This window comes from Chelmon rostratus, chromosome 11 (genome assembly GCF_017976325.1).
Source record: "Chelmon rostratus isolate fCheRos1 chromosome 11, fCheRos1.pri, whole genome shotgun sequence".
NCBI lineage: Eukaryota > Metazoa > Chordata > Actinopteri > Chaetodontiformes > Chaetodontidae > Chelmon > Chelmon rostratus.
The window spans coordinates 14,408,118-14,422,046 of NC_055668.1; the positions used below are offsets into that span (position 1 = coordinate 14,408,118).

Genomic DNA, 13,929 nt, shown 5'->3' on the forward strand with positions numbered 1-13,929 from the left:
AGATCTAGTCCAGTCTTCTGGTTCATACAATGTAAAAGGACGGCTTTATTGGCTTCAGTAAATGAGATTAACTACTTGTGGTGCAATATGGAATGTTTAAGGTTTTCAACATGATTGCTCAACACGTTTAGAGCCTCAGTACGGACCTGCACGGGTCTAAAACCATACATACTGAGAGACGTGTGACTCAAAGGGATTTTAATACTAAAGGTTAAACAGTGTAATTAAACTAAAATAAAGGGCGACTGCTCAGGATGGAGGAAAGAAGACTTCAATATATCTGTATGTGGCACACAACACACATACAAGAGAAAAAGAGATGACATTATATTCAAGATTTCTAAGTGCAACAACTATTATTGTCTCCATTCAGCTATTATTGCTGCATTATTCTACTTGGTTTATTAATCTCTGTTAAACTTAATGTTGTGCACTAAAACCTTTGACCTGTCTCTAAGTGTGGGTCAGATCTAAAATGGGTTCTTGCTGCCAAGTTGTTGAAACACATTAAAGGCTGTGTTTCGCCATCTCTTCAGGCAGGAGGCAGCAAACTTTGCAGTACCAGCCAAGTGTAACACTAAACGTTCAGTGTGATGAAATAGAAGGGGAGGATACAATGAACAGGTGCCAAATAACACATGTAGTATTTTACCGACACTGCAAAACAAAAGCTTTACAAGTGGAGGTATTTTCCCTTGATAGTGTGGGACTCTGTCCAAATGGATTATTGAAGTGAAATCTGACACCACTGTGAGTAAACTGATTAAACATACATTCCTTACTATTCTAGTCTTTTTGTTGGCTTGGAAAATACTACTTTGTTTCCTGTCGATGAAGGGTCTACGTGTAATTGACACTGTGTGCAGGTAAAATGAGATGGGAGTGCCAAACAGCGAAATCAGAATGTAAATGGAAAAGTGTAGGTCTGATTATTGACTATTGAGCACAAGGAGTTAATTCTAAGGATTTTTTATTTTCTTTGATGAGAGACATTGTGTAGTCGAATGATTTTTTCCACTGCTTTCCATCTGTGGTTCAGATCCCACCAGCAGAGTCAATTTCTTTATTTTGCAAGGGGGGAAAAATAATGCTGTATTGTTTAAATCCAAGTCTCCACATCTGCTTTATGATAATGGATGTTTTGTGATTATAACGTTCAAAGTTCTTCTTCTTCAAAAAAAAAGGATGGTAGATTAAGAAAATGTCAAGTGAACATCTGTTGAGTGGACAGGCCCCACAGTAGGAGCCACAGGCTATGATGTAGGGGCCACCTTGTGGTAAAACACAGCGCTGTCCACTTTCAGATTAACAGTCACGGCAGGGCTCAAATGAACAAGATACATTTGAGGGAAAGAAAAAAAATCCAAACATCACAGTGGATTATGACCATTTCGGAAGTGTTTTTCTGTGATAATAAATAGGGACGTCTCTGCGCAGCCTATCGGATTCCGGGATGCAATACGCATCCAAATGAAAAGAACGCCAGTCCTTTCGCTAATCCTTGTCTATCCTTTTTATCTCGGGACTCATAGCAGTCGGATCACTATGGGACAGCGAAGCGGTGGGACAAAGCCATGCGGATGATATTCCTGTAAATGAGAGAAAAAACCAAGTCTGTTTGACTTCAGCGGGCGCAAACTGGCGCATGTAGGCAAGCTGCGTATGCGTAAAAGTGGGCCAAAATGTTCCTCGTCCTGCTCCTGGGGCTCTACGTGGCCATAGGTGAACTTGTCTCCCCAGTGAGCGCCTGCCCGTCGCAGTGCAGCTGTTTTTACCACAACCTGAGTGACGGATCAAAGGCCAGGTAAGGAGGAAGTGCAAGTGAAAATGATTTTATATCAAATACACAATATGATTGTTCTGGTTTGTGCGCACAGACGCATCTTTATAGACGGACAGCTCTTGTCCTGATATGAGCACTGGTGTTTGCACAGAGGTGAACACGTGTACAAAAGATAATTCAGGGAGTGCATGTCGGTCCAATTTTATTTAATGCAGGATTATCCCTCAAAGGCACTTTCAACCCCCGTCTATGCGTTTTATGCGAGTTTGGATGGATTGGGAAATGAGAGTTCTTTCAAAATTATCAGCCTCTGCATTTTTGCCGCTTGTGAACTTGGAACATAATTTATCCTCTGGACTATAAAACATGATTTAATCTTAGACTTTTATACCAATTTCTGATTAATTATTTAACTTTTATTTACTTTGTTACATTGTAAAAATGTCCTTTAATGCGTAATTTGTGGATCTTGATTTGGTGTTGACCACAAATTCACTTGCGATGTCTCACTTTCAGGAGCGTGATTTGCAATGATCCCGAGATATCTCTTGTGCCTGTCGGGTTCCCTGTTGACACGTCCAAGCTGCGGATTGAGAAGACGGCCATCCAGCAGATACCAAGCGAAGCCTTCAACTACCTCTCCAGTTTGGAATTCCTGTGGATGTCTTTCAACACGCTGTCCGCCTTGAACCCGGACAGTTTCCGGGGGCTGTTCAACCTGGAAGAGCTTCGTCTGGACGGGAATTCCCTCACCGCCTTTCCCTGGGAGTCCCTCATGGATATGCCCAGCCTCAGACTTCTGGATTTGCACAACAACCAGCTCACCTCGCTGCCAGCGGAGGCCACCACTTACATCAAGAACCTCACCTACCTGGACCTGTCCAGCAACAGCCTGCTGACCCTGCCGGCAGAGGTGCTGTCCACCTGGCTGGCTGCAAAACCTGTGCAAGGGCCAGAGAGCTCCAAGATGATACTTGGTAAGGGACAGTGCGCATCCTGACGTCGAACCAAACCCAAACGTTCATCTTGAGGTTTATGCCTACCTCAATTATAAAATCCCTTAAGCGCGCTGTGAAGTATTGTGCGTAAAGGAAAGTGTGTTAATTTTGCGCAAAGCAACATTCTTTAACAGCAGCTTGACAAAACAGTTTCTAAGCAGCACATCGTTTGGTGTATATGTTTTGATAAGGGATGGTCGGTGGCAGTTGATAGAAATTGCCCTATTAATATTTGAAGACGTTAAGTGCTTTAGAAAACCACAGGGTAAAAAGCAAGGTAACACTTTAGTTTAAACCCCTTATTTAGCACTTAAACGCACAATATAAAGGTTTATAATGAACTATAATGTAACTACAGAGCTACAAAGCCATTTTAATTTTTTTTTCAATAGACAGTATTTTTCAGTGATTCTAACTTCAATAATCTGAATCCCATGACCACATATTTTAGATTATTATAACTTTTACTATATTGTAATTTATTATACACCAGAACTCATGCATGAGTGCCCACAAGATGAGTTATAGTTGCTGACAAAATCATTAACAAGCACTTATACCTGCTAACAACTACATTATAGTATAAACCATTTAGTGAATGTTTATAAATGGCCTGATGCTCAATCAGGGGCATTAAAATAAAGTGTCACCAAGATTAAATTAATTCAGAAGGTTACGGTTTATCACATACGACTAAATAGTCACATATCCTACCGTTCAAATTCTTTGCACCCACTTCTCTTGATACTTAAATATATTTCTTGGCCCATTCTATGCTATTGACCCTCCACCCTATATTTACCCTGCAACTGAAGACAAGACGTTGTTTAATTAAGTGTTGAAGAAGCCTGATTGGCAATTATTGTTATCATTTTTTTAGCACTACTGCACGCAAAGTGTTGCTGCACTCTATAGCCTACTGCATGTTTAGAATACAAGTAGAAAGTTCATTTTCCACCTGCTCGTCTTCTGCGTTTAACCCATCCTCATACTCTGAACAGTGGACAGATGTGCGGGTTCACCTTTAAAGGCTGGTGCTTTGGTCAAGGACATGAGGATGAAATGACAGTAAAACCTGACCTTGATCACTAGACCACCACCACCACCATCATCATCATCATCATCATCATCATCATCATCATCATCACCACCACTACCATCATTGCCATAGTCATGGTCATGATGAATTAAATGTTAATCCTCTTACAGGATTAACATCCTAACATCCACACCGGCCATCTGCAGGCCGGTCTATCACTTTGCACACAGCTGGATGCTCGTCTTCCACCTGCCTCACTTGTACCCTCACCCTCAGGTCTCCATGACAACCCCTGGGTGTGTGACTGTCGGCTCTATGACCTGGTCCAGTTCCAGAAGTTTCCGACTCTTTCGGTGGCGTTCATTGACACAAGGCTTCGGTGTTCAGCTCCGGAGAGCGTTTCAGGAGTCTTGTTCAGCGACGCGGAGCTGCGACGCTGTCAGCTGCCACGCATCCACACAGCTGTGGCACGAGTCCGCAGCGCCGTTGGGAACAATGTGCTCCTCCGCTGTGGCACCATTGGAGTCCCCATCCCAGATCTGATGTGGCGCAGGGCAGATGGTCGAGTCCTTAATGGAAGTGGTGAGTCAGCAGATCTTTGAATGTCGATCACTTCTTTGTGCCTGACATAAGATGCTTTTGTCTGCACTGTAGTGCTGCTGTTAATTAAACAGAAAGCTACCAGTGGAGACAGTAAGCTTGTAAGTCTGACTGACAGCTGTAACTACAAACTGACTTATGCAACACTGATGATGACCAGTGCAACACTGCATAATCACCTGCTTGGTATTTCTGAAAAAGGATTTCTCAGATGCCACATCAGATTTTACTTGTCTTTGTTGAACTTTATTGTGTAATGATGGTGTTCCCTCCTCTCTGTCACCACAGTCCAGCAGGAAACCTCAAAGGAAGGAATCACCTGGTCCATTCTCAGTGTCCCAGCTGTGTCCTATCGTGATTCTGGGAAATACATCTGCAAGGCCAGCAACTACGCAGGAAACGCCGAAGCTGTCATTTCTCTCATTGTCTCCAACTCACCAAAACCAGAGGGGAACCAAACCAGCAACGACAAGAAAGCCAAAGCCAAGAAACCAAACCAGATGGGCAAAGCTGCCTACCAGGAGAAACTGGTGGCCAGGTATGTGGTTCCAACCTCCAGCCCCTCATCCCTGCCCGCCCTGGATCCAGGCCTTCCACCTGGTCTTGGTCCTGATCCTGGACTAGCCAGTTACAGTCTGGCAGACATAGCCACCCCGGGGCCTGCCACCTCCTCCAACCCAGACGCACTGCTGGATCTGGAGAAGACTAATTTAAGCAACCTGGCGGCCAACACCTCGTCGCTGCAGCAGGACCCGGACAGGGTGGTCCGCTCAGTAAAGGTGGTGGGGGACACAGACAATACCATTTCTCTGAACTGGAGGGCCCCTAAGGCCAAAAACACAACAGCCTTTAGTGTGCTGTATGCTGTGTTTGGTGAGAGGGACATGAGGAAGATCAACGTTGGGGCGGGGCAGAACCGCGTGACCATCGAAGGGCTGGTGCCCAGGACCAAGTACATTGCCTGTGTGTGTGTGAGGGGGCTGATCCCCAAGAAGGAACAGTGTGTCATATTTTCCACTGATGAAGCAGCCAGTGCCACTGGCACCCAGAAGCTGATTAACGTGATTGTGATCACAGTGGCCTGTATCATCGCAGTCCCGCTCACTGTCATCGTGTGCTGTGGAGCGCTGAAGCGACGCATTCAGAAGTACTGGGGAAAGAAATCCAAGGACATCCAAGATTCATATGTGACCTTTGAAACACTGTCGCCTGGCACGAAGGCCAAAGGGCTCGAGGGCGAGTATTTGAACAGACTGAACCCAGAGGAGTCCAACAGGCTGCTGTCAGCGCGCTCCAGCCTGGACTCTGAGGCCACCGCTAAGATAGAGGGACAGCCTAACGAGTACTTCTGCTGACATCATGCTCCAGCTCCGGCTCCTGCTCCGCACCACCTCCCTCGCACTCACCCGCATCCACGTCCCAATCCTAACCCCAATACCCATTCACACCCCCGTCACCACCCTCACCCACACACCCACCCACATCCATATCCCCACCACTACCCGTACTCTCACCCTCAGCGACATCCTGACGTCAGTCCCCCGCCCACACGCTCCCATACGCCCACGCCATGGGATTCCCCGCCACCCGTCCCTCCTCGCTGGATCACGCCACCAACTCCACCACCACAGAGAGCCAACTTCTATCAAAGGACTTTTGCACGCTGCACTATAATGGAAATATCAGTTTAGAGAATATTTCACATTTTAATTCACTTGTTTCTTCCAGATATGTGTAGAATATGTCACGTTTCTTGCAGACGGAGTGCAACTAACTGGACTGTCATAAATGTGTCCATGCGTTCATTGTAAGACAGCGTTCAAACACACTCTTGCTTTTATGTCTAAAAGAATGTTTTTATCACTAAGCCTGTAAGAGAAAACATGTCAAAAGCTGAACGAGCGTAACAGTCATTGTCATTTATTTTTCATCTCACATGCATGGCCCAGCGAAGAAACCTCTGCAACCTGATCTGACTTAAAGGGAACTCAACAGTCGATACTCCATTGTTTATATCATATATGTACGTGTAGGATTTGTATATACTTTACAGGATGATGTACACTTACATATACAGTTAAGCCTGTGCCTCTGTATATATCTGTCATATGTTCTCAGAGAAGATATACACATAGGCATGGTTCAACACTGGTGAATGGAGGAAAGCTGGAGCTGGAGAGAAGTACAGAAAGGTCTGAACTATGACACTTTGTAAATAGGGTGGAAATGATGCAAAATGAAATGTTAAATGATTTCTATTCCCAGCAATGAGACACATACTGAAATATCTCTACCTGTTTTGTGCCACCTAGAGGCATCATTACCCCATTAAATGTAGATCTATTCATTCCAATGATATTATTTGAATATAGTTAAATAAACTTTTATATATACATATCCAGTTAGTGGTACTGTGTGTTCTTATATCTCCACTTATCTCCAATATTGATGAATTGTCAAACTGGGTTTCTATTCAGCAAGGATTTGAAAACTCTTTGATTTGTTTGTGTTAATTTGCCAACTCTTGGCCGTCAGTGTCTGTCTCAGGTCAAACAGGTAACTACCATTTTCTGATAAGTCAAACTTTATGAGTGTTTGTAAGTTGCAATGGTTTTATTAATGCTAATGCTTTAAACATCAGACACTGATATTGATTTTGGGTTGCTAGAATTTTTTTTAGAATTTTTTTTTTTTTTTTTTTTTTGCAGGTTTTGGTTGTCCAGCAGGACATTTAGCTCTTTAATTCATCAATAAGACCTTATAAGTCAATAATCTTTTCCAAACACAAATTATTAATGACTTATTATCATGTAATGCAAATGTGATGGTTTATTAGAGAATTTGAAACCTTTAAGTATCTATTGATGACTTGCCAACTTTTATAACTGCATTAAATAGAATTGTTAAATCCCAGTCCAGAAAGGGATTCTTCACAAACTGGCAACCCAAAGCTTGTTCTTATTAATGGCTTATACGTGATCAATAAAGCGTTAGTAAATTACTGTACTAGTTAGGGCTTCCTAGAGGTTGACCTATCAGAAAGCGCTACCAAACTGAACGTATGGGTCAGACATGAGTGCGCAGTGTTAATCGTGTGTCCGCTGGTTCAGTGCGTGGCACGTCAGGGATTAAGCTTAATAGGCTTCTCTCCTCCAGCGCACTCGGCATGTCTTGAGCGAATGTAGCCCTCAACTTCAGGAATTTTCGCGGACTATGGACATAATTTGTTACCTGCTAGTTATAGTTTTGCTCAACATTCAGGCGCATGAAACTTCCTCTCAATGTTTACGCGGGTGCAGCTGTGTAGAAGACCGTCATGGAAGGTAAGACCTGACTTCCCGCGGTTCAGTCTTCACCAAGGCAGAGGTATTTTTAACCTTTGTAAGTGTGTCACTGGGCGATGGATGATAAATTAAAGGCACGCAGGCTCATTTTGTCTCAAAAAGACAAAAGGGGTTTCCTGCAGGGGCTCGATTGAGGTTTAACTCACTTGTGATTCTACTGAATTGTGTTTATGAAGCATCAGGTTACACAGCAACCAAATGATCACTTCAGCTCTTCCCTTTACTCATAGGTCGCTCGTGTGTATGGAGGAGAGCGCGTTTGGGGCCATACCACAGAACCTTCCAGGTGATATGACCAAAATACGCATAGAGAAATCTCACTTCACTGAAATACCCAGAGGAGCGTTCTCACAAACGCCCGCCTTGGAGAACCTGTGGCTCAACTTCAATGACATCACAGTGATAAACTCAAAGGGTCTGGAGGGTTTGGGGAACTTAACCGAGCTCCGTCTGCAGGGGAACAAGCTGCGTTCAGTACCATGGACAGCGTTCGAGGACACGCCGGCCCTCAAGATCCTGGACCTGAAGCACAACCAGCTGGACGTTCTGCCGGAGCATGCGTTAAAATTTTTGCCAGGTCTGACTTACTTAGACTTATCCTTCAATCGGCTTACGGTCATATCGAAGGAGGTCTTCCAAAACTGGCCTCTCTATCAAAAACTGCAGAGCACGGAGGAGCGGGAGGCGACCGCTTTCGTGCCGAACGTCGTCCTGGCGCTCCACGACAACGCGTGGCTCTGCGACTGCCGCCTGAAGGGCTTCGTGGAGTTCATCAGGTCCCTAAGCCCCCCGATTATACTGATGAACTCCTACTTGACTTGCTCAGGGCCGGACTTTAGGTCGGGCAAGTTCTTCCACGAGGTCGAGCTGCAGGCGTGCATGAGGCCCGTCGTCACCACCCCGTCCGCGAATATCAGCCTGGCGCAGGGCGCGAACCTCACCCTGCGCTGCCTCGCCAAGGCCAGGCCGGACCCTGCGGTGTGGTGGACATATGGCCTGAAGATAATCAGAGGATTTCAGGGTAAGAGTGTGATGTCCAGGGCATGTCGCTCACACACCCAGCTCGACTGACATCTTATGTTAAATTAGATACTTAAACACACGTTTTTAATGGCGGACCCGTATAAAGATGAGGGGGGTTAAATCTGGATATTGGCCCACGGCGATGTAATCACCACTGATTCTCTCGATCTGCACACCATCAGTGTTGATTAAGAGTGCTGGAGATTATAGACTACCTAATGTCAGCCGTGTTGCGCTACTGTATAATTAAGTAAACATCTGCGTCATTAGACTTAACCTTTTGAGTGCAGTGCCTACTGCAGATCATGACTGCCATCAACCAGTGCATCATCAGTGCTTTCATACACGTTTATACTTTATAGTGACCCAAGTATAGTGCACAAGTGAACATGATTATTAAAATGAGAAGGAAGACTAAAATACACTTTCTAATACCCTTTATGAGGTCTATGGCTTTACACTGGTTAATAAATTATCTATTAATGCTTATATCTTATAAGCAATTAATAAAAGGAAGTTTTTGTTTGCCAGGTTGTGAAAAACTCCCTCACTCCCGAATAAAATCATTTAAATAGAATAATGAGTGTTTCATTGCTGCTAGGAATCACTTTGCTTTGACTTTGAGTTACAAAAAGTGATTTATTAAACATTAATAAAGCGATTTGTAACAACTTATAAGCTCTTCCTAATTAAACTGCTTTCATGAAGAAAAGCAGTCACTGTCCCTTTCAGACTTCTTTGATTCGTCGTGGACATGACTGACATGGTTTGGATCACACACCATCTCCTGGTAGATAATCAGTTAAAGTCATTTGAGGACATCATTTCCAGCCTTCGTTTCTTAAGTGTGATCACAAATGTTACTTGTAAATATTGCATCAATAGTAAATTAACTACATCAGTAAGTAAACACACATTTTACTACCATATTTTGCTTCTTATGTGCTTATCACATGCTTGGACCATGTTATAATGTCCTCATGCTTTGTGATAATTTTATTCAACATGAACACTATTTTGACGTGCAATTAATCATTTATGTAATTTTTCAAGTAAAAATGCCAAACATTTTCAAGTTTCAGCTTCTCACTTCTGAGGATTTGCTTATGTTCTTTGTCTTGTGTTCCAGTAAACTGAACATCTGTAGCTTCTGCACTGTTGGTCAGACGAAACAAGTAATTTAATCATGTTACCTTAGATTTACACAAATTGCAATTACCCTTGTTCACTATTTCTGACATTTAATTCAGTAATTGATAATGAAAATAAGTGTATGTGTGTAGGGGGTCATATCATTGTCCAGCCTTTCCCTTTAAGTTGGACAGTTTAATTAATTAACCTGACCTTGGTGGAATAATTAGTGCTCAAAATGGCTATAGATAATGAACAAAATAAGATTTCCACACTGAATGAAGCATGTCCCTTAAAACAACATTGTATATCCCCGTTTTCCTCCCAGAATCTCAGGAAAGAGTGGACGAAGACACCATCAGATCCCTCCTGGTGATCCCCTCCCTCCACGCAGCTGACCAAGGCGTCTACACCTGCACTGCGGTCAACTTCATCGGAAACTCTTCTGTCCACATCCTCCTGGATGTCCGCTCTCCTGGCGGCTCCCAGTCATCGCTCCTCCCAGCTCAGCCCGCTGCTGGTGATGAAAACGTCTACATTGACATCCGCATCGCCAAGCAGACAGTGCGCGGCATCTCCATTGAGTGGTACGCCGCCTTGGACCGCCCGGCCGAAACCTGGTTCACCGTCCACTTTGGCCGAGCAGACGCCGCTAAAAAAGAAATGATCTACATCGGCCCTGGGATTCACTCCTATTCCGTTTCTGATCTGATGCCTGCTACCAAGTATGAAATCTGTGTAACTCTCAAGAACCAGGCACCCCGTGCTGGACAGTGCATTGTGTTTGTAACAGGAAGCGACATTACAGAGATGGAACAGAGGGAGAAGCTGATTCATATAGTGGTGATAGTTTTAGCCATGGTGCTGGCTGTGCCTATAGGTATGTACGCCTGCACCACTGACACCAAGTTTGCCTGCCTGGAGGGTATCATGCAGTTCTGGAAGAACCGGCGGAGAGAAAGCAGCCCGTCGGGGATGGAGCGGGAGAGGCAAGGCACCTTCGACAGCCTGCAGGCCGCCAGTGACGAGGGCCTGGTTAATAAAGATTCCAGCGAAGACAGGAAGGTGAGGAGGAGGTCAGATGACAGACTGCATAAGGGCAAAGCCGACCACAGCAGACTCACAGCTGAACTATATTAAATTACTAGGAAAAACATGAAACTGACTTTGTAATAGACCAATGTCTCACCCTGTATCAGTTCTTTTTGTAAAATAGAATAAATATAGGTCTGCTGTATGATGCTGACTTTGACACTCACACAAATACAATATTCAGAGGAATGACAATATTGTCTGCCTTGGTTTTAATCTTATCTCTTCCTCTGTTCTAGGACGAGGAGTTTGTTGCAAAGATGTGAATGGTGACCGTAATGTCAAGAGTGTGATTGAAGGATTTGCACCACTGTAAAGAACGTGCTGCTGTTTGTTTCTGTCTGAAACATGTTTGTCTTGTTGTCACGATACGTCTAAATGTCAGTTCTCACGCATTTTAAATCCCTACTTTATATGAAGCCTTTGTGATTGATTTAAAAGAAGGTGTGCTGCAACCACTGCTGATGAGTGCACCTTTTAAAAGTCTTTCAGTAGCAGGTGCTAACTTCATCTTCTGCTTTATCTTTATCTAACTGTGTTAGCATTTTGATATGTTTTATGTATTTATATATGCATTTATTTACCAGACTCATTTCATACTGGTTTACCTTTTTAGCTCAACATTATCAATGCAGTTGACATGTTTTTACTGTAACATAATAGTGGATCTGGAACAAAAAACTCTCTTATACCAGATGGTGATTATGTGAAAGTGATTGTGCACTGTGTCAGTAGACGATGTCTTCATTAGATTTAGTGAAGCTGGCGTACAGTATGTTACTGTTGTATGTTGAGTTGTTGTATTGTTCTTTTAAAAGTGCAAGAAGACACATCATGTATTGGTGGATTTTGGTAAATATGAAATGTTTCAATTACAGATTTTCATTTGAAATGAATTTGTGCATTCATTTGTGTGTATGTAAATGAATGTGTGTGTGTGTGTGGGTGTATGTGGGTGTCGTACATTGTGCAGTGACACCACAAAAAATGTCACCAAACCTTAATTAACTGTCTCTTTTATGGTTATCAAGTGACGCCGCAACAGTTTGAGTCTAATCACAGAGTTTTTAGTGCACAATTCCTTCCTTTTGTCACTCAACCTCCACTGCAGCTCATGGAAACACAAAGCAAGAATCTTTATATGTGAGCTGTAAAGTTTTGTTAAGATATGCTTAATCCCCTCTGCTGCTCACTGTACATGCATGCCACAGTTCCTTGTCTCCCACTTCTGTGAACACATCACACAGCGGCCATGCGTCACACATGATCCGCGCTGCCCGGCCCAGACAGATGGCACATCGGATATGCCTCGGCCAATGGCATTGTTCATTTGACATAATACCCAAACACTGGCATCCTCTCCAATATCCCCTCCTGCCGTCACTTTATGATCAGATCACACGCGCCCCCTCCTCCAGCTCCATGTGTTGTCTCCTGTGATGCAAGGAGATCAGTTCATCTCTGCTAACCCCCCCACCCTCTTCTACTGAAGATCAGGGTTTTAAACGACTGGTTCGAGATTGGCAGCTCTCATTTTCTGGCGCACAAACACATCTGCTTTCTTGCTTGTTCAGATGTGTTTATATGATTTGTGGGTGTGGGATTGATGCTGCTTTTTGTTGTAATCCTCAGCCACGGTGTATGACACAAGACAATGTCTTCTGTAAACACTCATTTTCAGCCGTTTCAGCACAGAACACACATGAATGATATCTTTATTTGGCCTCATCTTATTTTTCTCCCTACATACCCTGATGTTGCATAAAGCAGTGTATTATTTAAACACTACGCTGTGTAACAGCTGCTGATCTCGTGGGCAGCAGTGTTCAAAGATCAGGGGTTAACAATGTGCACATAATACCTTTTTTTAATCAATTTTCTTACCCAGAAAGACAAGTATTTCATTTACCTTTCAGAACCTCTGTTGCTTCAAACACGTCCGAGGCTGTTTTGAAGCCTCTGCATAGCTTTCTTTCATTCTAAAGCATCAATGCTCTTTGCAACTTTTAACTCTGTAATCCTCTATCAAATAGCCCAGTAATCCTGGCTGCCTCTTACATGGCATAATGCATGATCATTTGGGCTGCTCCTCATATTCCCTCATTTCATTTCAGAGCATTAACAGCTTGCAACACTGAAAAACTTTTTGCGTTTACGCGTGTGACGATTTTGACCCAATATTTGGGTTTGGATCCTCAAGAATCTTTGGGACAGTACTGACCTGAAAAAGCAGCATGTTGCACATTAGTGGAAAAGTAAGCGTGTAGATGTATGCAAAATGTGGCTGTGTTTAGGAGGCAGTTTGTACTTGCGTCAAATAAAAACAAAAATAATCCCCAGAGTCCGCTCTGCGTCATCATAACCAAGTGAAATGTGCCAGCTGAGGCTGCAGAAAGTTCGATGCCAGTCACACACATCTTGTCAGTCCAAACTAGATCAGGGCAGATGGACTTTTGGTTTTTAGCCAAGGATGCAATATTGCACAAAGATGAACAAGTTGGTCCTTGGATTAGAGAGTGTAATCTGCAAATTTCATGTTTTATGTAACTTTGAAATAGTGTGCATGTTTGCTCATGATGTCTACACAAATACCCAGTGAGTGGTTCAGTGTAACTTCATAATTGGTAGTGCTCACATTGACATTGGAGCTAAGGAGAGCAAAAGGGGCTTGTATCAGGATAATATATTACATATTTGCAGAACATCTGGTGAGGTTTTACTAAAAACAACAGCAAATGTAATATTGTTGTGTAAGGCCTTCTTCATACATCTAATTCTGACTCCCATAATATGCACATTGCCATTACTCTACATATCTGTTATTCAGTGTTTGGATACACTGCTTTGTTCAGATTGCTCTGTTTTTAACTTTGCGCATGCTGCACCAACTTCTTTCATGTGCTTTGGCAGCAGGGAGGA

General features: G+C 43.4%; 2 protein-coding genes across 2 annotated transcripts; both read left to right on the top strand.

Annotated features, from left to right (window-relative positions):
- Positions 1-1,682: 1,682 nt before the first annotated feature.
- lrit1a (leucine-rich repeat, immunoglobulin-like and transmembrane domains 1a) lies at positions 1,683-6,158 on the top strand. Its single transcript, XM_041947980.1, has 4 exons — positions 1,683-1,804; positions 2,300-2,760; positions 4,097-4,402; positions 4,709-6,158. Exons 1-4 carry the CDS (start codon positions 1,683-1,685, stop codon positions 5,773-5,775), a joined length of 1,956 nt encoding a protein of 651 aa, XP_041803914.1. The 3' UTR covers positions 5,776-6,158.
- On the top strand, positions 5,780-11,510 carry lrit2 (leucine-rich repeat, immunoglobulin-like and transmembrane domains 2). Its single transcript, XM_041948089.1, has 5 exons — positions 5,780-5,924; positions 7,659-7,743; positions 7,995-8,785; positions 10,247-10,983; positions 11,250-11,510. Exons 1-5 carry the CDS (start codon positions 5,780-5,782, stop codon positions 11,274-11,276), a joined length of 1,785 nt encoding a protein of 594 aa, XP_041804023.1. The 3' UTR covers positions 11,277-11,510.
- Positions 11,511-13,929: the final 2,419 nt, after the last annotated feature.